Source organism: Lampetra planeri, chromosome 16, assembly GCF_965212315.1.
Source record: "Lampetra planeri chromosome 16, kcLamPlan1.2.h2, whole genome shotgun sequence".
Classification (NCBI taxonomy): Eukaryota; Metazoa; Chordata; class Hyperoartia; order Petromyzontiformes; family Petromyzontidae; genus Lampetra; species Lampetra planeri.
This window is the reverse complement of record NC_136122.1, coordinates 14201090-14228366: the sequence shown is the minus strand read 5'-3', so window position 1 is coordinate 14228366 and position 27277 is coordinate 14201090. Positions and strand designations below refer to the sequence as shown.

Below are 27277 nucleotides of genomic sequence, written 5' to 3'. Positions count from 1 at the left end.
GCAAGCCTCGTTGCAGAGTATGAGGATTTACCTGTCATGCATAGCCCGTTCCCACACATCCACAATGAGAAATCAGCTGAATTAGTCAAAGTGTTTAATCTCCACGTGGTACAAATACAAGGTCTGAAGGACACCGAGTACCACAAATATTCTCAATATTGAGATTCACCAAGCTCCCCACAAGTGTTGTCAAATATGCAACCATCTGCATTCTTGTGACCCTCACGATGGTTTATAATTGACACAGAACATAAACCTCACGGCGTTTAGATTAAATTAATATTTTTTTAAGAATTGGCCATTTTCTGCTCAAGTAAAAACTGAAAACGATCACCCCGTGAGGTTTGAATTTTGCCTCGACTCACCACAGGCATTGCAGATCACCCACGTCAAGACACGCAGGGATCGATTACCACACGCTCTGTTGCATGTGCAGCCAACATCTGTCCATACAGGGCATGTGTCAAGTGTGTAGAGGGATTCCATCTTTTAATGTAATTACCATACGATTAATACACATCTGATTTATGTTTTGGACACAAATTTGACAAAAAAACCCAAGACGCCATGTTGTGCAGTTTCAAACTCTCCACATTTGATTCCAATACTAGGTGAGGGCAAAGTTGAGAACATAGGTAAGTGCCCATCCCAGGTGAGGTCCCAAGCCTACTGGTTTTCATAGACAAGGATGTTGCATTGCACGGCTCGCAGACGCTCCAGGGCGGTAGGGTATTCTGGCTGTAGGGCCAGTGCTGACCCGTAGCACTGCAGGGCCTTTTGTCTGTCCTCCTATGCACACACAACCATGCAGGTGCCCGTTGTAGTTAAAACATTAAAGATGCAGCCCTGCATTTTGTTCATCATGCATATCACTGCTGGCAGAAAGACCACGCTGGCCAGGTGGGAACAGGCGGGCGTACCCACACTTTACCCCACCACACGTAACCTGCCAGTCGAATGAGTACCCATTTGTATTGTTAGATGGACAGAGGTGGGGGGGATTTAAGAAAATTGCCCCCATTGCAACTGTTACGCACGGAGATCGAGTCGAACTGGCGACATCTGGATCGCTAGTCCAGTGTTTGGCCCGACCGTTGCACCATGGCAGAATCCTATGGACAATTATTATTTAACATATAACAAAGGCAAAACATATCCTAATAATTGAAAACTGTAACACCACAGAAACTGGAATGTAAACACAATCATTAAATAAATATTCTTTGGGTCTTTTGGTAAAGCCACATAGATAGAACAAATAATAACATAATAAAAATTATAACAATATCACGACGTTTTGATCGCAACACAAGCAATTATTAAATGGCGGCTTGCCATCCTTTTCCACCTCCATGTGGCGATGGCTCTCTCCGAGCTCTCTCCGAGCTTACATTGACAAGAAAATTTCTTACATTGACAAGAAAATTTCTTACATTGACATGCTAATGTCTATACTTTTAGGTTTTTTCGGTAAAGTCACATAGGTAAAAAATAAAATTTAAAGTTAATAATGGAAATAAAATAAAATAATAAATCACGACGTTTCGGAGGCAACACAAGTCTCCGTCATCAGGTGGGACCGTCACAGCTAAAATTACTGCATCCCTTGATGCAGCTAAAATTACTGCATCCCTTGATGCAGTAATTTTAGCTGTGACGGTCCCACCTGATGACGGAGACTTGTGTTGCCTCCGAAACGTCGTGATTTATTATTTTATTTCCATTATTAACTTTTAATTTTATTTTTTACCTACGTGACTTTACCGAAAAAACCTAAGAGTATGAATCCTTGCAGTCACGAAAGCTTCAAATCTAGAATATGCTAATGTCTCACAATACAATGACCACCCCCACAGCTTCGTTTGTCAAGATTTCTCTGATCTTCCATTTACATGCAAATTTCATCTCGACCCCTGCCCACTGACCCTTGGGCTACACCCATCTCAAACCTTTATAACTCCCGGCCTTAGCAGCGCTCCCACCATATATTCTCAGCAGCTCTCCCGCTATATTTTTCACCTGATGACGATTGCTTGTGTTGCGATCGAAACGTCGTGATATTGTTATTATTTTATTACTATTTATATCTACGTGGCTTTACCGAAATACCCAAAGAATATGAATTCCTGCAGTCACAAAAGCTTTAAGTCAAGATTTAAATAAATAAAATTAGGCCGTGTACATTTACGCAGATGACAATTCCTTAACCAATTATGAATGTTGAACTTATTTTGCACCATACATAGACAACCATGCTCACCGGAGTTGCGGGGGAAGGACAACAAACTAAACACAAAAAGTTCAAGGGAATTGGAAGCTCCATTAAAAAAGTTACAATATCCTGCAGTGACAGTTGTGGGAATATTTGATATTTAAAAACACAGACCCATGCACACACAGACCTCCACGTGTGCAAATAAACCCAGCGCAAACACAGACACAACCATGACTGTTTATGGAACTCAACAGATTTTACACGAATTTCACCTTTGCTTATTATAAATTGGACACGTATATTTACGCAGCCAATATAATGATTCATAATTAATTTTTAGATGAGGCCAAACAATGATCGAGCAAAGTTTCTGCGAATACAGTGCAATTCTGATTATTCCTGGAAGATCATGACACCTGTTTTAGAAGCTGATCCGGTGCTGTTGCTAGACATTGTTCTGATGTAATCTGACAATTTCAACTGAAATGCAGTATGTTATTTCTAAATGAAGTTTAGACAATCATTGTTCAACTATCTGGGAAGCTAAAACAATAACGGTTTGCTCATTAACGCTTGTGCATGTGACAATTTGTTTGGCTGTGTCGGGTGGTGGGGGGGTCTCTTGCTACATAAATTTTGCCAGATCATTAAGTGGCCTAACAACCACTGTACGATGGTCACAGTAAACTAGCTAACAAGGTATCTCAGAATATTGCTGCAAAAATAAGAATACAAGTGACTTGTCTTACCTGTTGGCACCCATGGTATCCCTACCACCATTCATCTATTTTTGCGTGTGTGTGTTCCTCAAGGCAATTTCCTGTTCAAATGAGTATTATGGTGGTGCTCATTTCTTATTTACAGCCCTGAGCCAGTAGTGGACATTCCACATTTTTATCGCAAGGGTAAGTTTGTTCCCGGGACAACCACTGTTGATTTCCTCACACAGTGATATGAATTTCATTAACCCTGGGTCAATGCTCCGAGTCAACAGGATTTTCTCAGAACCTTCTGATTGCGAGCTGCTCACTCTACCACCGACTTTGGCTTCTGTTGCGATGTGAATTAGGTGTGAGCGGTGGCACGGTGCTCACCGTGGCGAGGTAGGCATTGCCCAGCGTGCAGTGTGCGGTAGGATTTCTGGGAGAGATGTGCACTGCCATGCCAGCCACGAGCTGAGCCTCCTTCCCCAGCCTGGCCTGTAGGAGCACGTTCGCGAGACTAACCAGAGCCACGTCCTACAACACACGCGCCGCATAGGCAGGTCAACACCGCAAGCCACTTGACAACGATTATTTCCAACAGGCAAACCCAACAGGCACACTCTGCCTCAAAGCTGTGTCAACATGGAATTATCTCTCAAGACACACGAAATGCACCACCAACCTCAACATTTAACTGATTTACATCTTTAATTAAAACAAACTGGCACAACATCTGCAACTGGTGCAGCAAGAGTAGAATCTACATAAACCAGTGCTGTGCATAATTTAATTATCTACATGTTGACGAGTTTGGGAGTGATTTTCAGTATACAGGGAGACCTTGCTAAGCGCTACCCCGTACAGTGCTGATTAATTAAAGTGCTCTTTGTCCTGGTGACATTTTTAATGAAAAAATTAAGAACATCCAAAAATCTTAAAAGCGCTTTTGAGTCAGAACATGCAGCACTGGCCGAGGAAACACACCCACTGCCATCTTTGTTTACTTTCACAAAGCCAATGAGAGCAAGAAATGCTCCGAACAGAGCAACGCTCGCCAGTATTTTAAAAAAGACATGTGCCCACTGACGTATGCTTACTCCACCACCTTGGTCTCTGCCTCATTTATTTTGTTTTTGTGACCATTAAAGACCCAATGTGTCTGGAAAAAGGCCTGCAAGTGTTAGTGCTGGAAATGTGACCAAAGTGTCAGGAAAAGTATCACTTTGGATGTCAAAATCCAAGTGATATGGCGGGTTGAGGCAGGTGAGTGTCAGGTGGCTGTGGGTTGTGAGTAGAATGCACTGGTGAGTACAGTACATAATATTGATATAACAAAATATTAGCTTTTATTTATTAAATCATGTTTACCATCTGTATTTTTATTAGTGTTTTTACCGATATCCCAATGAAGCCCTCATGTATTGCTCATAAGCAAGAAATAACATCATGAATGCATCTCCATATATATAATAGTAAAAGGACCCCTTTTCATGTTGATTCAATTCGCACTCACTTCTCCAGGAACACATCTTGAGCACTAAGCGAGGTCTGCGTGTATACGTGTATACATGTGTGCTGATTAAGTTAGAGATTTAAAATGTATATGTTTGCTATGTGTGGGTGGGGGAACGGTGGAACAGTGTTTAGCACGCGGCGCTACAAACCCGGCGACCAGAGTTTGATTTCCATTCAAGGCCAACACTAGCGATGACGATCTGAACAGGTCCTGGGCCTCCCCTAGGTTGACTGAGCCTCACATGAGTAGCTAGTGCGGTGTATAAAAATCACTGCGCGAGACAAAGGCAGTCGGGCGTGGTGCTGGCCACCCACCCCCTCGAGTGATGGCCTTCATAGGTGCTCGATAATAGCACTTGCCCCAACAGTTTGGTCAAGGCTAAAAGGGGAATCTTTATATTTGTATGTGTGTATACGCATCATTACATGTTACTGTATGTCACTTGACACCCTGGACTACCTTGCAAATTATATGTTTCTCTAACTCAAAGGATTTTCTCTGAAACATTGAAATAGAAAAAAACCCATAACAACCACCAGACATGGTGCACAGAAGCCCTGGCGGTGTCTGGCACCTTCATGTGGTGAGGGGCGTGGTGCAGGCCATGTCTCAGGCAATCAATCGCACGTCGCCCCTGGCCTTGGATCCTCCAGTAGAGGGCAGCGAGGTTGGCCAACACCCATGATGTGTCATTCTGTGGGCAGAGCACATAGCCAGCACACAGCACGGTTGGCTATGTACGGTGCGAAAGAAGTTCAACATACACACATACAATAGTGTTCAGCTCTCGCACGAGATTGAACCAAGTTCTCTCGTGTTTAATGCTGGAGTTGAGAGCACATAAAGGGAGTTTGAGCACAGTGAGTGGAGGGGAGTAGAGTGAGATGAGAGGGGAAAGGTATGAGTATGCATGGAGGAGAGGAGAGTGAGATGAGAGGGGAAAAGAAGAGCATATGCAGGGGAGTAGAGTAAGATGAGAGGAGAGGGTCCATGGAGGATCTTGATAATTGTGAATGCGACCTTAAATTGATCTGGGATTGGCAGCCAGTAGAGGGATTGGAATATTGGGGAGATGTGGTCTCATTTACAGGTGCGGACGAGAAGCCTGGCAGCTGCATTTTGGATCATCTGGAGCTTGGAGATGAGGAATTTAGGGGACAAGGGATGTGGGGAGGCGGGAGAGGACAGAGTTCCAGAAGGCGAGTTGGGTTGTGACGAAGGTATGGATTTTAGTCTGCATCAGCTAGGGTGAGAAAGTCGCAAGCGCTGAAATAATGTGCAGATGGAGGCACGAGGTCCTGTAGAGTTGCGAGACATGGGACGAAAACGAGAACGAAGGCTAAAAAAAACCAAAGATTACAAAGGTTCATTTGAACCTCTGACACCTGGCGGGTGTGGGTGATGCAGATTTGCAAGCCGTGACCTAAAAGGCAAGTCAAAAAGCCAGAGTGATTTCCTACTCAAATACGCATTTAGGCAGTGCTCAGTTCCTGTTTGCAGTCCTGAGCCAGTGGTAGTAATTCCTAGTTTTATGGCAGGGGGGAGTCCATAGGACAACCACTATATACTTTCCCACAGTAATGATGGGCCAGGTCAACCACCAACCAATATTTTCACTCTAAATCTTCCGATAGTGAGCTACTTGGCCGGAAAGAGTGTCTCTAAGGCTTGTAAGTCAAATTTGAGATAGTGTTCTGAGTATGAAGACCTTCTCCATCGCTCTGGCGATTCGGGTGGCCACGTGCTCCAGGCGTCGTTCCCCTAGTGAGGCCTTGGCCAGTCTCTCCAGCTCCTGGGGGAAACACAGCAAAGCACCACACATCACAGCATCACGGTCTATCCACTCCACACAAGTGAGCAGCAAAGCCTCAATGTAATTGTTACATACACGTGTGTTTGAAGCTATCATTGTGTTTAAGCTCATTTGTGACATTTGAGTACAGCTGTCTGATACGGATGCTGGTGGCATCAGTGGGTTTGGCCATCATGACTTTCTCGCCTAGATCTAGACACCATTTGTTTTCGGAAATTTCAACTCCATGAGTTTCCAAATGTGGTTGATGGATGAGAAACAGTGTTGGGTGACACTATGGCCAGAAGAATACACGACCGATACTACAGGGGCTACTGACAACCTGGGCTAATGCAGAACATGTACGGTCGTGTGACCGGGTATTAATTTTAGATTTGAAGCTTTCGTGACTGCAAGGATTCATGCTCTTAGTTTTTTCGGTAAAGTCACTTCGGTAAAAAAATAAAATAAAAAAATATATATATTATTAAAATTCTCACGACGTTTCGGCCACAACGCAAGCAGTTCATTAGGACGCTGTCTTTCCGACAGCCCTGTTCTTCACCTGAGGACGGCTGCTTGTGTTGTGGCCGAAACGTCGTTAGAATTTTAGCCTATTATGTTTTATTTTTATTATTTCCCTTCTACGTGACTTTACCGAAAGAACCAAGAATATAAAATAAAAGTGGTTTCCTACACAAATTAGCATATCCTGTTTATAGGCCTTAGCCAGTCGTGGAAATTCCACACTATGGTGGGGATGAGTATATCCTAAGGACAACCACTGTAAACCTCCCTACAGAGTAATGCTCATGTTGTGGGTGTGCGTGTGTGGTTACCCCTCGCAGACGCTTCTCTCCTCCGTACATGAGGGAGCCGCGAGCGCCTACGCCGGCCAGGTGGTCCAGCGTGTGCATGCTGGCCGGCAGGGCCGGGTTGCACACCGGCTCCGAGAATGGCTCCTGCAGCGGCGACGTCAGGTCGATGTGTTCCGCCACGCTGCAAGCGCCACACACCCACTGCTCGTTAGCCGCACCCTGCACAATACCAAACGCTTCTCTGCGACACGTTTGTCATCGAGTCTGTTGAGCCGTTGAATAGTCACTCGCTCACCAGCAGCCAGTCGCCATAAAGACTCTCTACTGGACTGTTTCATCTCATCTGCACTGTGTTGAACCACTGTACTATAGGACACAACAACACACTTATTCACTCAATCACCCACTCGCCACACTGCAGGTAACAACGCTCCTCTTTCGGTTTCTTTCCTCGCACTTTGGGATTCTGTTCCATTATCTCTTATAACCATGCTCTATTCAAGACATGTGTCAACCCTTATTACTGTTTATTGCTAGCCACTTGACGTATTGACCCTCTCACCAATTGAACCTTATGGCGGGACCCCGGGGTCTCGTAAGCCCCCGGCTCTCGCATAAACTGCGTTGCGACGTCATTTTATGTCTGTTGAAGGCGAACAATATGGCAATCTATTCCTCTCGATGAGCTCTATACGATGAGCTAATCAAAGTTTAAAAGTTTTGTTTCTTATGCGCATTCGTCCTCGCTGCACTTGGACGACATGACAACAGAATGATCCGCGCCAGGTGGGTTGCGGCGTTTATGTGCGCGGTGGGACGGAGTTGGCGAAAATAATGAATTCATGATTCCCGCTTTTGACTTCCGTTTATTCGGGACCCCGGGGTTCCGCCATAAGGTTCAATGAGCCCTCTCACCAATTGGTTAGCAACTGCTTTTAAAATAAATCGGACATCGCAGGGTAAAAGTATGGTGTCAGCATATAAAACCAGAGCAGGATCAATTCACCGGATGTTCTTGAGAGTGAGGGGAACCCAAGTGGAAGGGTGGATGTTGGGGTTGAGACGTCGAACTCGGATGCATTCCTTGGTGCTGGGCCAGCCTAGGTTCGCAAACTTCTTGGCTGCTTCTGCACACACACCATTGCGACAGCACGCAAACACATAAAGGCAGCTGTGGAAACGGTTTCAGAGAAATTCTCAATCACACTTCGCATTCTATACTTATGTACTTCTTTAGCACTGTACATAGCCAACCATTAACATGAATGGGGAGGTCACATGGCCCAGTGATAGCACGTTCACCGCTTGTTAAAGGAGTTTGCGGTTTTGGATTCGGTGAGCTACCATGGTAAATACTGTCGTGCTTATTAACCATGAAATACTACACGCCATCTGCTTCACTCACAGTGGACGTTAAAGATCCCATGATGTCCTTTAAAGAGGAATAGACCACTATGTGCCGGCGTCATGTTTTTTATAAAACACTAGCAAATTACTTAATTCATAAACACGGCAATCATCGCCCCCTTCCTGTGAAACACTTAGCAGGACCTTTCTAAAAACGAGACTGATTGGTAAACAAGCGTAATCACAATGGTAATAATTAAGCACGTCCTCTTTCAGTACCTGGTTGCTGCTCTTTGCTGATTGGATGCCCTTTATCACCATTCTGAGGGATGCAATGTCCTTTCTGGAGAGCTGATTCCAGAGACAACACATTTACAATTCCATTTCTACAAACATCTTCCATCAAATGGTCATGATAAATGGACAGAGAACGGCAGAGGAGTAACAGCCGTTGTAGTTGATCAGTCACAGGGTGACCACATAATTTAATGGCCCATCTTACCTTGCAACATTTTCCAAAGTGTTAGGTAAAAGCCACCTCAAGTCACTTAAGAAATTCAGGTCCACAACTATGTTTACATGAGCCTCAGTGAGAAAGTTTTTTGCGACCAAATGAAGGTGATGTGGTATAAATGCATCATCATCAGTCAAAAGGGACACCGCGTTTCACCTGGAAGTGCAGAGGTTTTTACGGGGCCACTGAGCTGGGGTTCAGATTCCTTCTGTGCTGGAGAAAACACCCACTGCTCTCTCTCTGCCTCTTCCATGGGACCTCCCTCTCTCTTGGGAATGAGACCAAAGTCTCCCCAGGCCTCCTTCTGTTTCCGCGACTGCTTTACTTGCACCGTTATCTGCACAACAACAACAGCCAAGCAACATCCACGTCGAGTCACCAACGTTGCCTTAAAGTGATCACAAAGGTGTCTCAATAAGAGGCTAAAGTTATTATTCAGAGAACATGTTAGCATTCACAATGCAGCCTCCCTCTGATCAAATGTGTGCCAGAAACCCAGTTGCTATCTAATGGCAGCAGCAGAGAAGTCGTTTGGTTTGTGCTTCAGCTATGACTGTGCAGAGTCAAAGAGATGAAGATCCAAAGGAACTAGGTCTGGTATGCAAGTCAGATGTTGTAGAAGATCCCTCCGAGCTTCCCTAACAGATCCATTGGTATGTGGACAGCGTATCACTGTACAATATCGTTCTGAAACCCCGCTCCCTTTACCACCAGTATGGTGTGTTTACAGGCCAATGCCAGACTTCATTTTATCCTCCAACAAATAACAATGGAAGGAACCGATGATCACGATTCAATGGCGCAAGGCAAAGATGCGTGGCCGTCAATGAAGAACGGAGCAAGTCTTGCATTACCGGATAAGCCATTCTCCCACGCATACATAAAACATTCCTGTTTATCTGTAATTAAAAAGAAACCTATCAGAAGCACCGCTGCTAGGGTGTGTTAGTTTAATGCAAATGAGAGGTTTTTTTTGGTTAGATCGTGTAAATATAAATGTGTCATTACATCCGCCACCACCTGACACAGCCAATTAGTAAGGTTTGTCACGTAAACAAAACATGCCAATTCGTTACTAGTACAGCACACCGGTGTGATGGAGAGTACACCAACAACATTTACAATTCGAGTACGACGTTTCGCCAGTAATTACAACTAGCATCATCAGGTGACAGACAATCTCGAATTGTAAATGTTGTGGATTTACTCTCCAATACACCAGAACAGTAGTTGTGTAGGGTAGAGAGATGGGCTTTGTAGCACTACACAAATAAATACTGCTGTGGGGCGTGTGCTTCATAAAAAGGAGGTGGCAAAATTGCACGTCCAGCTTGAGATGCAGACGTTATCAGTCACATGTACAGGCATCTACACAACTGCAGGGCAAAGGTTAGACCAAGGTCAGGTTAAGTGATCACACGTGAGTTTTCTCCGGGGACTCCAGTTTCATTGTTAATGGAGTTGGCCCAAGATGCCAAGAGAGGACCAAACAAAATAAATATCAAATACTCCCAAAAACAACTGTTAGCAGTAGCAGAACACACGTGCCAACAAGGACACTCAATTGATTTTTATGTTGAAGTACTGTGCAAAACTAGCTACTACTGGCAAAGACTAATTAGAAAATCTATCGAAATAAAAATAAATAAAAATAATTTAAACCGTTCGCATAACTACCGACTTAGTGCTGCGTGGAAGCGAATTACCAAATAATACATTGTTTAAATGCATGCCTATACAGGCCACCATACTTCAATAGGGATTACTGTATTTTCCCGTATATAGCCCGCATACGCATATACCCCGCATAAAATAGCGTTTTGTTTAAAACAAATTTCAGATAGCCCGCACCTCCATATACCCCACATGCATTCATATCTTTAAGGTCGTTACCGCAGCTTAATTCCATCATATTAATACAAAGTTTACATTTGTAATACATTCCACTATTAATTGTTAACATTAAAATCATAACGTGCACAAAGAAAACAAACTAATTGGAAACGAGTGAACTTAAAACAGTAAATAAGTAACAAAAGTAAATATCCAATAAATAAGTAACATATTCTTAGGTTTTTTCGGTAAAGTCACGTAGGTAAAACATTAAAATTAATAAAAGTAAAATAAAATAAAATCACGACGTTTCGGAGGCAACACAAGCTTCCGTCTTCAGGTGGAACCGTCACAGCCACGACAGCTGTATCAAGTAAATGAGAGATTGCAGGAGCTACCACTCCGTTTATATAATGGTTGGAGAGGGGGGGAAGGGCCAAGTACAGCACACTTTTATTCATATGGTAAGGTGAGGCTTAAGAGGGTGAGCCTTTGTTATGGAGAGGTACGGTTTGTGACTCAACCTGGCCTACCTAACAATAGTGTGAAAAGGAGAAACAACTAAACATGGTAAACCTGTGAAAGTTGTCTCTCAAATAAGATTGGCCAAATAAGTGTAGTTAAATCTTTTTTGCATAGTTAATCACATCTTTCCAATGATTAACCATGCAAAAAAGATTTAACTACACTTATTTGGCCAATCTTATTTGAGAGACAACTATCACAGGTTTACCATGTTTAGTTGTTTCTCCTTTTCACACTATTGTTAGGTAGGCCAGGTTGAGTCACAAACCGTACCTCTACATAACAAAGGCTCACCTTGATACAGCTGTCGTGGCTGTGACGGTTCCACCTGAAGACGGAAGCTTGTGTTGCCTCCGAAAGGTCGTGATTTTATTTTATTTTACTTTTATTAATTTTAATGTTTTACCTACGTGACTTTACCGAAAAAACCTAAGAATATGAATCCTTGCAGTCACGAAAGCTTCAATCTAGAAATAAGTAACACATAACTGGTAGATAAGTAAGTAAGCGTACTGTTAGGCTTACCAGCATTCGACCTCATCATTTTTACAGCTACTGGACCAGTAGTTACCCCTGTACAGTTTCAGCACTGGTAGATTGCGCACTGTGCAGACAATAGCGGCACTACGGTAACGCCATTGCCTCCTGGCAAAAAAGCCATTGGAAGTTTGAAACAAAGCTCATGGTCGTGACTGTATAGTGCTCAGCCAATAGCAGCGGCCTAAGGGACTCGGCAATTATGATTCCGTGTCTGGTAGATGCTTATTAAGGCCCTTCCCATTGAGCAATGTAAACATTGTACGAACAATTTGAATAATTTAAAACGTGATAACATGTGCAATTTTAGTGTTAGTGGTTTATTCAGCAGTGCTTTAGTCAAAGGTAAGTGTTGCATAGTGGATAGTCCTACCATGAAAAAAATTAAACGAGTTATGACATATCACACGTGTAAAATCTCTTCGTGATAGCCCGCACCTCCATATACCCCACAGGGTCTTGTTTTGTTTGTAAAAAGTGGTCTACCCCGCGGGTTATATGAGGGAAAATACGGAACCGTTGGTACGGCTATTTACACACAATGGACAGGAAGGAACAGATCAAAGGGCTCACATAATGCACGTGCATAATGTACGTTTACTCATTAATCCCCCCCCCCCACTTTGCGCAAGAGCGCAGAAGTGTGGTCACCACATCTATGCCTCTACATAAGGAACGAAACAGGAGGACTTCTCCACAAATCTGGCTGTTGCCTGATGAAGCTAGTTGTAATTGCTGGCGAAACGTCGTACTCAGATTGTAAATGTTGTGGCTTGGCTCTCCAACACACCGGTGTGCTGTACTAGTGACGAAAAAGGGGAAAACCTATTCTCATATTTTGGTACTGGCAAAGGAGGTCCCATGATGTAACCCTTACTAGTTGACTGTATCGGGTGGTGGCGGGTTTAACGACACATTTATATATTTACGCGATCTAACCCAAAAAACCTCTATTATGGATGATATTGGTCGCGAAAGCCTCCTACGTGTTCAACTAGGACCACAGAGCTTTAAAACTTATTGGTGTTGATTCAGGCTGCCTTCCCACTTATCTGTGGTTTCCCACACCTCTGAATCATATTCTCTCTCTGGGAGCAAACAAAAATGGTGCACGTTATACATTTAACATCGTAACTTTATAATTATAATTTTCATTTGTAAGCCACATTTCATCCGTGGATACCAATACGCCACGTATGACAAGCAGGAAATAAACAGTACCGGAGTAAATGGCCAGAATTCGGGGAGTAAAGGTAAGTTTTTAAAGAGGTGAGTTTTTCAAGACAGACTTAATATATCTAATTATTCTGAGTATCTTATTAGCAAAGGAAAAGCGTTACAAGGCTTGAGAACTGCACTGGCAAAAGTCAAATATCACTGTTGTAAGGTGCTTACCCACTCATCTTCATCTCCATCGCGACAGTCCCCAAAGCAGGGCCCAGCCTGTGAGTCGCCAGCAACCATGCGTAGCCCCTGCAAGTCCACCCGCTGCCCTTTGACCTCGAGCGCTCCCTCGAACCAACCGCTCTCTGACCACACAGTGGACAAGACGTCGCCCAGTGCCGACCGCGGCTCCTCCACCGTGGAGTCGTCAGTGCCGCGCTGCTCTGTACTTCCGTCAGCCGAGTCCAGTGTGGAGGACTTTGCCTCTTCTTCCAAGCCTTGTGTCTCCTTCCGAGTGAGTTCCGGCCCTGAGTTTATTCCCTCCTTCCCTTCCACTTTGAAGAGCCTCTCTTTCTGACTTGGCTGCATATCTAAGCTTGTTTTCCAATTGTCCGATATCATTTCGGCCTCAAGATCTTGCTGTGGCTCATCTTCTTTGAGTTTCCCCACCTCATCCGCCTCCTCTGATTCTGGCTTTTGCTCCTCCTTCAAGTGGACCTCCTCCCCTGTGCCATTTTGGCTTCCAGCACCTACAACACATTACAAGCTGGCTCAAACAATACAGCCACCACTCATTCACACCATACAGCCACCACTCATTCACATTCTACATACAGTTCACCACTCACTCACCCAATTCTTCAATCACTCAACAAATGCACCAGTCACACTTCCCAATACAGAAAACACTCAATGAAGGTGTGGCGAGTGTCGGTGCAGCGAGTGTCAGGTCATGGTATCTGGTAAGGAGCGAGTCTGAGGGGGGTAGGGAGTTGTGTGTCAGGTGACTAGTGGTGAGTAGTATCTGGTTAAAACATTTAAGTTTATATTGAACACCCACATATAGGCAGGGCTGTCCAATAGTTAAACGATGCAGAGACAACTGCAATTGTCCATAGTGATTACAACACAGACATGTGCTGCTGATAACTCGTACCACTGGTGAAGCTATACAATAACAATGTGTTACGTAGTTCTGTATAATTTTGAACAACACTCAGACTGATTACCGTTAAGATGTTTGTGAAACATGTAACGGGATTGTTAACAGAAGACAAACCTTGTTCTGTCCTTCCATGCTGAACGAGGGAAGAAGGAAGTGCCGCCCCTATGTCTTGCGTGCCGCGTGTTGCAGGGACCTCTTGCTGCTCACTGCAATTCCCTGGAAACAGTCGGCACACTCGACACTTACTACGCGCTCGCCAATCCCCACACACTAGACAACGCGACGGTATGTAGACAACACGTGCTCCAGAGTTAGATGGAGGGAGGGGGCCCGCCGAGTCAGTCGGGGTGTTGCCAGTACATGACGGCATGGTGATCTTATCGGAATAAATATGGGAAGGAGGTAGATTATCTGCTTATTTTATTTGTGATCGATATTCTCTCCAATGAAAGTAATTATTGTGTTGTGTATTCTATAGTTTTCCGTCGAACTAGGACTCATAACTAATCGTGGTTGTTCATAAGTACTCTGATGAGACCGACTTTGCCGATGACACACTCAATGTCATAACTGGTGAAGAATTTACTTGTAGTAATCCAATGCTGCTGAATAAACATACTCTCTGGCCATGTAGTTGATGGGATGTATAAAATATATTTTTATTTCTTATATATGCAGGGACAGATAGAGGAAGGTGATGTATTATCAGCTAATTTACTCTGATAATTATATATGGTTGAGCTAGAGCGAGAGGCTCACTGGGTCAGAGTTGGGGTTTTACCGGTTCGTGACAGCGTGGTGATCTTGTACAGGGTTGGGTATAGCTGCAGGCAACGGGCTCGGAGCAGGCCCTGTCCGCAGAGGTCACAGTGCTGGTTCAGCTGCAGTGCTCGGTCAAACGCTTCCACCGCTCCACTTGCCTTCCGATCATCCAGCAACACGTTGCCCAGCACCAGAAAAGCCGCGGCCTTCACACCCAAACACGACAACTTTAGTAATCAAATTTAGAAATCGAGACAGTTTTATTTCAAAGCAACCTTGCGTGTCTTAGCCAATCATTGTTTGAGTAAATACAGGTCCAGTACATGCCGTGATTTCCATATGCATGTGTGTGTGGCGAGCTCAGCAGCTTTCTTCCCAAGTGTCCTCCAAGATCTGCCTCTGTGGAGGAGGTTCATGAAGAACGCTACTGGGCAGTTGCAGGCAGTCACCCTCCAAAAACAATGAAGAGCGGTGGAGCAACGAACAAAAAATTGAGTCGAGGGCTGGGCAGCTAAAACACAGTGAGGTGGCACAGTGGGGGCGACGGTTGGTGTATTTGCTAGTCCTCTCAAACCATAGCGCCTGGGTCTGTCCCATGACCTGCCAGAGAGCCTTCCACACTTGACGTGACAGCCTTAAAGTGCAATTAGCCTGGCACAGGCACTGCGATGACGTTTTCACCACTTAGCAGCGAATGGCGGCGTGGTTTTGCGGTGGTGAGGCTCACCTGGTCGGCAGTGTGGTTGAGCGAGTGGTTTAGAAGGAGGGCGGCTTCCGTCAGCTGGCTCAGGTGCAGCGCGAGGGCTGCGTGGTCCGTAAGCGGCACGTGCCGCGCGCCCTGGGGAGCCAAACGCACTGCGGCCTGCAAGCACGCGGCTGCTCGTACCGCCTTCCCCTCTCCACGCCAGTGCAGCCCAGCGAGCACGTGGAAGACCCACCGGGGCTCTACGCACTGCGAGCCCCGCCATGCACAGATTTACACTCCCTTCATGGGGGTCATGCACTGTTACCAATTCTATGAAGTATGGTTTTAATTTCCACATGTGTTCACATCCTGGTAGCGTAGTGCAGCGGAAACATAGGCCAGCGGCAGTGCGTTTTCCACTTGTTGCGGAGATTTGTGGTCCGGTTTCAGCAGCCGCCCTGGTTAATACTTTGGGTGTATTAACTGTCAAAATATGTACCATTTGCGACACAGCGTACATTAAAAATCCCGTACCGTCATTTCAAAATAGTCGGCCATTGCTTTCCGGCATCAGGGTCCAAATTTGCTAAATTTTAAATGTACATGCAAATGTTTCAATTGCTTCAAATAGCATAACAACATCACCCCTTACTGTGAAACTACTGCAGTATGTGGGAAGTGTGGATACCAAATGTGAGTAATTTCACCTACAGTGGCTCAAGCATAAACTCACCTTGTCAATGGCGAGGGACAAAGCCCAAGTCACATTATCTTTCGCTCTCGACAGTCTCGCCAACCACTGCACACAACACCAGGAGGGCTATGTTAATCATAACCATATTATTATTCAGGATGAATACAGATAGGGGCACCACAGTGACGAGATGTTAACTCCCTCACCTGGTATGCAGTAGGTCATGGGTTCGATCCCAACTCTGATGCCTGTATATTTGGAGTTTGCATGTTTTCCCCATTGTAGCGTGGATTTTTCTCCAGCTCCTGAAGTGTTTCCCTCCACATTTAGATATGTGTGTTTAGGTTATTTGGCTGCTTTAAATTTCCACATGCTAAACCACTTCGTTGAGCTATCATTTGTGGCAAGGTATATTCTAAAAAAAGCTGTATAGCTTAGTGGGCTTTACCTGGTAAAATAAGAATAGTTTAAAAAAGGTAAGTCCAAAAAAATGTCAGAGTAATTTCTCGCTCAAATGAGCTTGGAGGCATTGGTGCCTCAAAGCTCCAATTTAAAGCCCTGAGCAAGTGGTGAAATTTCCTTATTCTTATGGACAACCACTTTTGACTTTCCGAAAACTTGGGTGCTCATTTTATTGACCCCAGAGGATTTGAACTCGTGTCCTTCCAATTGTGAGCCACTTGCTTTGCCACCGAGCCACCTGGGCAGATTAAAGGCAAGTAAATGCTTCACAACTTAATGAAACTGATTTTCTTGGCAAGATTAATTTTATTTAAACTGATGCAATCTTTGGGTATAATAATTCTGATTACACATAGCAACTTAGTTCCCCGACTACAATACTACAAAATTTCGATTTAAAGCTTTTGTGACTGCAGGGATTCATCTTCTTGGTTCTTTCGGTAAAGTCACGTAGAAGGGAAGTAATAAAATAATAAAAATAAAACATAATAAAATAATTCTCACGACGTTTCGGCCACAACGCAAGCAGCCGTCCTCAGGTGAAACCAGGTCTGTCGAGGCGACAGACCTACTACTGGCAACTCTACCTATCTGTGAAAAACAGCGCCTTCCTTAAGGAGAGCCTTGTGCTATGAAAATGGTGCCAAATGTACAATGCTCCTGCCAGGAAACCGGAGCGCCACCGCAAATATGTGGTGTCACATACGCACTGCACATCACATGCCAAGTAACACCACCACCTGTGTGTGGAAACTTTGTAAAACCTCCATTTTGTTTGCATCGGTTGCAAATATGACCATCTTTTCAGTTTGTTATTGCCTGTATTTATCCAGCAATGCCTCACTGAGTCTCAACTCTCTTTCAGAAAGGTCCTGCAACATTGGGATGCTTGGCTAACACCAATGACCTTGTTTTTATTTTAGCTATGGGAGGAAACTGGAGAACCCAGAGAAAATCCATGCAGTACAAGGGGAGAACATACAAACTCCACACAGAAAGGCACCCGAGTCGGGAAGAAAAACTCAGGTCCTTGCTGCGAGGCACGAGTGTTACCACTGCGCCACCGTCCTGTCACCCTCGAAGCATTGAGGAGAATGTTGAATTGCTTTCGAATTACGTGATGTTTGTTTTTACCACCTCAGCCTCCCCTTCAAAAACTTTACGAGCCACAAAAGCGGATGACTATGACAGGACATTGGGAGGGAGGAGAGTGGTGAGGGAGGGGATTGGCGAGGACAAGCAAAAGGAAGAACGGGTGGCCGAGAGCTGTGCGAGAATCTGACCTGCTGAATTAACGGCTCTCTTCTCTCAGTGGCTATACCGCCGTGGGTGACGGAGGTTTCTGAGCTGCCGGGCTGGAAATGCCTGGGCTCCGGCTTGAGGCAACATGCTCTGTGAGCAGTCTCTCCAGGCATTTCCGGTTGCGCTGATTGTGTGCTGTGTGCCATAGCACACCGTGGCTTTTCAGGAGAGTTCATGACATCCTCCAACATCTGAGTCAGGCTTCCAAAAACAAAGCACATTGGCGGAATTCAGCATATGAGGTATTTAAAACAGTTGTAAACATATGAAAACGTCAACAAAGTTAAAGTGATTTCCTGCTAAAATGAGTATTTAGGTGGTTCTCATATGCTGTTACGGTCAATGTAGTTGTGGGAATTACACATTGCAATAGTGGGGGAAAGTCTCCCAATTGGACAAACACTGTTTACTCCCCCACAGTGGTACCTAATTTATTGATTCCAGAGTTGATGGACTCTGGACTGAACTCCCCACCAGCATTTAAATTCGCAACCTTGTGATTGCGAGCTGCTCACTAGATTGCTGGGCAACCTGACCGGCCAGCATGTAACATATGAAGTAGTTACTTTATGAATTTCTGAAATAAATGTGGTCCTACCCATTGTGTGTCTATGGTGATGTCTTACTTCATTCCCATGGTGTCCAGAAGAAAAGAAAATATCGGTGGAACTGAAGCAGGTGAAGTTGTGGGAAAAGTATGAAGACACTGCTTCCTCTGGGGCCAAAGGAAACCCTGAATGGACATCACAAGGCTCAAAGAGCTTTAACAGACACACACCACACACACACACATCTGCACAACCGAAAATATATTGTTTTGTACATAACCGATCTCAGGCTGTCCAACGGGAATCTGAAGTTCATTGTGAAGAGAATATACGTTTGAGGTAGGTGCGTGGTTCAGGGGTGACAGCACTGCGCCAGCACCACTGAGATCCTAGATTAAAACCTGGGCAGCAGCCTCCGATTAACCCAGGTTCTTGTGTGTAGTCGGTTGATAGTCTCAGCCCGGTTATCATCATCGTCATCAGCCAAGAACAATTCCCTGCAAGGATGAAGGCCTTCCCTGCGATGCAACACTCCATCCAGCACCTGCCCATGAACTGATCTGCTTGCTCAATCTCCTTATGTGGATGTCCTCAAGGATGCATCCACTCCTTCGCTACCATTCCCTTAACATTCTTCACCAATCGTCCATCCCTTCCAGTGATGTGCTCTGTCCAAGCCTGCTTAATTACAGCCTGGCCACCAAGTAAAGTAACGTTTCCTGCACAAGTACAAGAACAAATCAGAGTATATATCCGTTAAGCATGGTCGCCTACCTGTACACTGGCCGGCAGGTTGTGGTGGCTCCTGGCTCGAGGTCCTGTGTGGTGGTGGGGCCGTGAAGAGACGAGGTCCTCACCAGACAGAAAATCTGCTCTGCTGGGCAGGGCTGTGGTGCCAGCTCCTGGCTCCTCTTCCCCAAACTGAAACAGGTTGCGCACTGTGCATCATGACTCCACTCTACACGACACGCAGTAAGTTTACTGTGACATGGCCCAGCGGGAGCGCGTTCGCCTCTTGTGACAGAGGTTTGTGGATTAAATCCGGCAGGCCGTCTGGTTATTATTGTGGTGGTGCGGTGTATTAACCATAACATACTATTCACCGTCTGCTTCATGCTTAACGTTACAAATCATGTGAGGTCAATCGCAATTGTGTCGGCATCATGGTCCAAATTTGCCAAATTAAAAAAGTCACTTGAAAATGATTCAATGGGAATCTACACAGCAATCATCGCTCCCCACAGAGAAAACTTAGCAAGACTCTGCTATAAATGAGTCTTGATACTAGGTGACGCTTCCACTGGGTAAACAAGTGGCATAATAATTAATCACGCTCAATGATAATACATATATTTATTTTGATATCTCTCATATTTCACAAGTAAATTTCAAATCCATGACTCAAATAGATTGATAGAGATGACGATGGTAGAGATGATGTGTAAAAGCAACACTTGAAATCATCACACCAAGCTGCGCGTCCCACACCCCAACAACATTACTCCCTGCTGCAATGTGGACGCATTGGTGGTGGAAGTGCTGGCCATGGGTACGTGTGACAAAACAATGTGGCATTGTGCGAGTCACGAGAAGACTCCAACCTGCACGCGCTCGATGCCATCTTCTCCCTCCCCTTTCGTGTACCGCACCGGCTGATCCCACTGACAAACCAGCAGCTTCTGTTGCTGGCTCCACCGACACACCTGACTGTTACCTGCACTCGTATCAATAACAGAAAGACAGCAAACACTATGTCACCAGATCATTACAGATGGATTTCTCTAGGTCTTGGCAGCACCCAGTGTCGTAAATAACGAGTCAATAGTCAGTGATTTCTTGCTCAAATGAGCACTGAGGCGGTGTTCATCTCTTGTTTGCAGCTCAGAGCAAGTGCAGATAATTCCACATTCCCATGGTAAGAGAGAGAGTCTATCCATACGGTAACCACTGTTAACTTACCCCCGTAAGCAGTATTAATTTTAACGACCAGAGAAACATGATGAGCTGAATCAACCCCCATCTAGGATTTGATGTCGTAACCTTCCGATTGCGAGCCGCTCGCTCTACCGTTGAGCCACCTGGTTGAGTAGTACCGGAGTGAGTGTCACAGGCTTTATCAGTGCAGGAGTGTGGATACCAGAGTGAGTGTCACAGACTTGATCAGTGCACGAGTGTGGATATCAGAGTGAGTGTCACAGACATGATCAGTGAGGGAGTGTGGGTATCAGAGTGAGTGTCACAGACTTGATCATCTGTGCGGGAGTGTGGGTAGCAGAGTGAGTGTCATAGACATGATCAGTGAGGGAGTGTGGGTAGCAGAGTGAGTGTCAGACAGGTACCGGAGTGAGTGTCGCGGGCTAGATGAGCCTCGTGCAGGATCGTGTGAAGCAGCTGTTGGTCAGCCGGGACTTTGTGCCGCTCCACTTGCTCCTGCAGGTGCACGTACTGCTCGTGCTGCCGCTGGTACTCCTTCAGCTCACTCAACGTCTGCTGCAGGGACCTGTGATAATGAAGCCGCAGAGTGGTGGCGCAGTTGTAAAACTCGTTCCTCACAGCAAGAAGGGCCTGGGTTAGATTTTGCGGCTTGAGCGCCTTTCTACGTGGAGCTTGTATGTTCCGTGCCTGTTCTGCACGGGTTGTTTGTATGCAAAAGCACAGGGTAGTGTATGTGTACACATCAGCCAGGACATAGTGTGTGTACACAGCAGAAAGGGGGCTCGTGTGTGTACAGCAGCACTGGATAGGCACCTGTGCTGAGCCTCCAGCTTGCGCTCAAGTCCCTGCTGGCAAAGCACAGCGTGGCGCCTCCTCCCCGCAGCCTCCAGCTCGGGCCGCAGCACGAGCGCCTGCTCGTAGAAGAGCACCGAGTGGTTGTACTCTCCCAGCATCTGCAACACGTGACATCATGCACACGTGGTCATGCATTAAGCTAAAGATCCCCGATATCCTAAACGGGCTGTTGGGGCAAGTGCTGTTCGCGAGCATCTACAAAGGTCAACATGGCACACGAGGGGATGGTGTGGCCTGTATCGCACCTGGCCACCTTTGTCACCCGAGTGATGTTGTTTTACACATTATAGCAGGAAATCATTTGAGGCTGAGTCGACCTAAAGGAGGCCCAGGACCCGGTCAGATGTATGTATGTTGAACTTCTTTCGCACAGTACATAGCCAACTGTGGTAATCAGAGGTGCGGGGGAATGCCAACAAACACCAAAAACAGTTCTCAAGAAATTAGTTTTCAATATACATGTAAAAGTGCATAGCTCCAGGGGCTTCCTTATATCGGAAGGAAGAGCATTCCAGACAGCCGCATAAAGCGCATCTGAACGCGTGCAATGCAGTGACCGTCTCTGTTCGATGGCTAGCTAAACACTGTTGTGAGGATGACCGGAGTTCGCGTGATGGTTCATGCTCCTTGACGAAATCAGCGAGGTATTGTGGTTCATTTTGTGGCAAGCACTTTGTGTGTCATGAGCGCAACCTCTGCATCAAGCGGAGAGCCCCTTACTGCTGGGCCATGTCACCGCTCCCAGACAACTGGTTGGTTAGTTCTAGATTTGAAGCTTTCGTGACTGCAAGGATTCATACTCTTTGGTTTTTTTGGTAAAGTCACGTAGGTAAAAAAAAAATGAAAACAACTCAATTAAATCACGACGTTTGGGGCGCAACACAAGCAGTCTGCATCAGCAGTAGGCCATGCTTTCCCACCTGATGACGGACGCTTGTGTTGCGCCCCAAACGTGATTTAATTGAGTTGTTTTCATTTATTAAAAAAAAAATTTTACCTACGTGACTTTACCGAAAAAACCAAAGAGTATGGTTGGTTAGTACAGAGAAGACAACAGCTAGCGGATTGCTACTCACGGCATAGACGTTGCCCAGGGTGTAGTGAACTGTGGCCGGATCGCTGGAGATGGGTAGCGCAGCATGCAGCAGCACGGCGGCATCAGCCGAGTAGTGGGCACGGTGCAGCACGCTGGCAAGGTTCACCAGCGCCACGTCATGGTGTGGCCTGCACGGGGACAAGGGGGCCCCGTCAGCACCAAATGACGTACAATCTAATTCCTCATCCTGTGGATCCACACAATGTACCAGACTTCTTGTTAAGTGTTTTGTTTTGGCAGAGAAAGCTGATGAATAATAGCACGATACACCATGCGGCACTAGTAAGAATTATATTTTATAATCTTTCTATGACTTGCAAAGAGAGTTATCGTAAACTGAGCTATCATACAGTTCTACTGTGCAGTCTAAAACCAATATCCTCTCTGTCTCTCTGACCTCTACTTGCTATACGAGCCAGTGCATGAAACATCGCTTGATTTATTTTTCATTTTCAGGCCACAGTGCTGATTGAGGAAGGTGACGAGTTGTTTGTAATTTATGCTCGTGCAGCACTGCCTACATGGCAGCATCGCCGGAGAGAGTTTGTTTAGCATTGTGATTATTACCTGGGGGACAGGTGCAGGGCTCTCATAGCACACTCGGCCACTTGCGTGGGACTGTTCTTGAGACGCCAGTAGTAAGAGGCCATGTTGTAAAGCACCCAGGATGTCTTGTTCTGGAGCATACATTGTGTGTACAATAGTCTTGTTATAATTGTGAGTCACGCTCTCACCCACACATTCACTCACCCACCCACTCACCCACAACAATTCCCCATATAGCCTGAACAGACTACTGGGGCAAGTGATAATAGCAAGCACCTATGAAGACACTCACTCACCCACCAACTCCCTTCACTTGTCACCCACTCACTCACACACCAACTCTCTCACATGATCAAACACTCACCCATAGGTTACCCACTTGCTCACTTCACTTGTTGCCCACTCACACACCCACTCATATACAATGTCTATAACGCCAACATTTGAAATGCAGTACTCACACAGGAGCCATGAACATACAACTGTAAAATGCTCGATGTCCAAGGCCCGTATTCTTAGTCACAGCTCATTTCAGGCTTGGCGATGGCTCGCTTCAGCTGGCTCAAAGCCACTGCGTTTAACTTGAGCCGGCTCTAAGCACAGTCCCAGCGAGGCTCAGGATTCCACTGAGCTGAGCCCAAGCTGAACAATGGCTGAGTCAATCACTCCTGCATCTGTGGAAGCAGCCGAGTGGCTTAAGCCTGAGCCGAGTCGCGTTAGAAACTGAGCCAGAGCGGAGCTATGACAAAGAACGTGGCCCCTACATGGCACACACCTGCTGCAACGCCAGGTGAATCAGATGCCCCAGTTCATCGAGGCTGCCGGTCCCCATGGGAAGCGGCAATGCTTGGAATACAGGATCCTCTGGGGACAGCAATGGAGCACTCAGATTTCCTCTCTCCTGCACACCCTGCAGAGCACCACACGTGACAATCACTCCATAATGTTAACAGCAAGCACTTTAAAGAATGCACATGAAAACTCCATTACTTGTAGCTACTGGCACATATGGCAGTTGTTGTAATGTAACGGTGAGCATACCAGACTGGCAATCCACCTTCCAGCGAGGCAGTTAAAACAATGGTGCAATTTTCTCATATCTCCCCACAACCTCTGTCCATCCAGCAGTATGCATGGGTTCACCACAGTTAAGTCGGGTGAGGCAGTATAAAAGTGTGGATACGCCCACCTTTTCCAACACGTCTGGTCAACATGGAAAGTATCGACCAAATACAGTACCACCACCTCGAGCTGCCTCTAGGGAAGGCCTTTTTGCCAGCAGGACCGTGAGCAAGCACTTGCAGGGCTTCGCTTCTTATTTGGTGCTCTGCCTTCATGGCAGGTCCTCGGCTGCCATCTTCTCTGTCTTTCTGTTCTCTGCTCACCTCTTCAGCTCCTCCAGCATCCAAATTGTTGGCCTTTCTCTCATTATTTTCCTTATGTGCTTCTATAACGTCCTCACTCAACGATCCATCCTCTCCTAAAATGCGTCCAACACGGTCTTCTCTCACCTTCGTTCGTTGATACCATTTAAGATTTCTTCTTCTCAGTGTAGCTATCTGCATCCTCCTCCATATCCATGTTTAAAACACTCCCCACCGTCTCACGCTGTGCTTTGTCAGTGTCCACATTTCCGGCTTCCTGCAAGGCTACGCTCCGCATCATGGTCTTGACTCTCTGCACCATTGCCATATTTGTACAAATGCAGCAAGCGTGTGTTTGCGTGTGCGTTTTATGCGTGAACCTGGTTGTGCCCTACAGCTGTGCAAGAGGGAAATGCATGTGTGTGAGCAGACTGACCCGCAGGTGCTGAAACGCGTGTATGCTGTAGGCGAGCTCCAGGATACGCATGCAGTCCGGACTCAGTAAGTCACCACTTGGCTTGTGCTTTACATCTATGTGATCTTCTGGCCTACACACAACAAAGGTGGTTCATGCAGCGCATCCACACAACGAAAACTGCAGCGATAATGACGTACAAACAGGGTGCCCTGCTGGACATGAACCAACTTCTGCAATGAGCAGCTAATGCACCACCGCCAGGAAGACACCATCCCACGATTGTCGCGAGGTACTCACCGGATGTTCTTGGTCTCAAGGGCGATGTAGGTGCCATGATAGAGATCCAGGTCACCGAGGGGGACGCGGGCATGTGTGCAGGCCGGCTCCTCAGCATAGTGCCGCTCCTCCAGGCGCGTGTCCTTGTCTTCATTCTCTTCGATGTGAATTTTATGCTCCATAAGAACCAGCTGCACCCACGCACAAAACAAAGACCCCCTGTATAGCCTAATAGACTATTCGAGAAAGTGGGTTACATTTCTGACTTGGGCACCAATGTGTGGAGTTTGTAAGAGTACCTAAAAACTACTCAATTGGGAAACAGAATGGAACATCGTCCGTTTCTGTGAAAACTTGGCAGGACCCAACCTGCAAAAGTCTTGAGACTCATTGCAGTTTTTCTGGATAAACAAGCATTATATCAATAATAAGTACAGTAACCTACATTTCATATACACAGTGAGGAATCGTGTATTTTTGGCAATAAGAAATATTAAAAAGAAATGTTATTACTGGCAATCAAATACACATTTGCAGGCCGGTGCCGAGTCGCCTTGTGCTGCACAAGGACAGCTGCCCTTCGAGTGGTTGAGATGTATGTGACGCAAGGCATTTTGGGTTTCCGAAGCATTGAGCACCATATAAATGGTAAGATTACTACTGTATAATTACTAAAGCTAGATAGAGCTAGCATGTGCACCTTGGTGATCAGAATAATCGAAAAGAACAGCAAGCGCTTACAACGAGACTCCGTGAAGATGGTGGGGCACTATGAGGGTATCCTGGCCGCCGTGTGCGCCCCCCAACCAGAACACTCTCACGAGTTGAGAGCCGCGCGGTTATGAAGATATGTTTCTTACAAGCTACAAGTTCTCATAGGTTACACTCGGTCACTGACCTCGAGCTCCTTGAGGGCCTCCAGCCGCGCCTCCTGGCGCATGAACAACACGAGATCATGGGGGTGCTTCAAGTTCAACTGGGAATCCACCTGCTCATGCAGCATACGAGAGATATGACACGGATCAAGACCAAAACATCACAACGGCGGATTATGGGACACACAATACTGACCTCACATATCAACATGGATTATTGGGGTTCTGCTGTACTTTAGGAGCAGCACCGATACAGCTCAGGGTAGGTGGAGACGGGGGTAGGTGGAGGAGACGGGGGTAGGTGGAGGAAACGGGGGTAGGTGGAGGAAACGGGGGTAGGTGGAGGAGACGGGGTAGGTGGAGGAGACGAGGTTCGAGGAGACGGGGTAGGTGGAGGAGACGGGGGTACGTGGAGGAGACGGGGGTACGTGGAGGAGACGGGGGTAGGTGGAGGAGACGGGGGTAGGTGGAGGAGACGGGGTAGGTGGAGGAGACGGGGGTAGGTGGAGGAGACGGGGGTAGGTGGAGGAGATGGGGGTACGTGGAGGAGACAGGGTAGGTGGAGGAGACGGGGTAGGAGGAGGAGACGAGGTTCGAGGAGACGGGGTAGGTGGAGGAGACGGGGGTACGTGGAGGAGACGGGGTAGGTGGAGGAAACGGGGTAGGTGGAGGAGACGGGGGTAGGTGGAGGAGACGGGGGTACGTGGAGGAGACGGGGTAGGTGGAGGAGACGGGGTACGTGGAGGAGACGGGGTACGTGGAGGAGACGGGGTACGTGGAGGAGACGGGGTAGGTGGAGGAGACGGGGTAGGTGGAGGAGACGGGGTAGGTGGAAGAGACGGGGTACGTGGAGGAGACGGGATACGTGGAGGAGACGGGTAGGTGAAGGAGACGGGGTAGGTGGAGGAGACGGGGTAGGTGGAGGAGACGGGGTAGGTGAAGGAGACGGGGTAGGTGGAGGAGACGGGGTAGGTGGAGGAGACGGGGTAGGTGGAGACATGTACATGGAGACAGGGAGAGAGAGCAGGTGGAGGCAGGAACCCGTGTTAACAGAGGTACGCGGGGACAGGGGACAGGAAGTGGGCCTTACCTGTACCCCTCTGTCTCTCACCTGCTGCTGAATGCGTCCGTCCTCCGTCACGACCCAGTGCGTGGTGGCCGCGCTCGGCCCGGGCAGTGCGAATAACGTCGCCGCGACCCACAGCGCCGCGGCGCCTATGAACCCCTGGGCGCAGATCGGACTCCGGCTCGGGCTCGAGGCGCCCGGCTCGGCCTCCTCGCGTCCCGCCATGGCGCCTCCTGCTGCTGCTGCGCCTGCGCGGTGACGTC

At 46.7% G+C, this 27277-nt stretch overlaps 1 protein-coding gene across 1 annotated transcript; it reads right to left on the bottom strand.

Moving 5' to 3' along the window:
- Positions 1-77: 77 nt before the first annotated feature.
- TTC17 (tetratricopeptide repeat domain 17) lies at positions 78-27277 on the bottom strand. The gene is made up of 26 exons (XM_078601705.1): positions 27060-27277; positions 25972-26061; positions 25095-25264; positions 24816-24927; positions 23791-23925; positions 23037-23146; positions 22450-22597; positions 21332-21471; positions 20923-21083; positions 20185-20297; positions 19358-19504; positions 18662-18768; positions 18017-18236; positions 16311-16376; positions 15620-15844; positions 14912-15098; positions 14245-14346; positions 13197-13714; positions 9063-9243; positions 8672-8743; positions 8052-8172; positions 7067-7226; positions 6144-6227; positions 5010-5129; positions 3310-3453; positions 78-789 (listed from the first exon to the last, which is right to left on the bottom strand). The coding sequence occupies exons 1-26, from the start codon at positions 27237-27239 to the stop codon at positions 667-669; spliced, it is 3936 nt and encodes a 1311-aa protein (XP_078457831.1). The 5' UTR covers positions 27240-27277; the 3' UTR covers positions 78-666.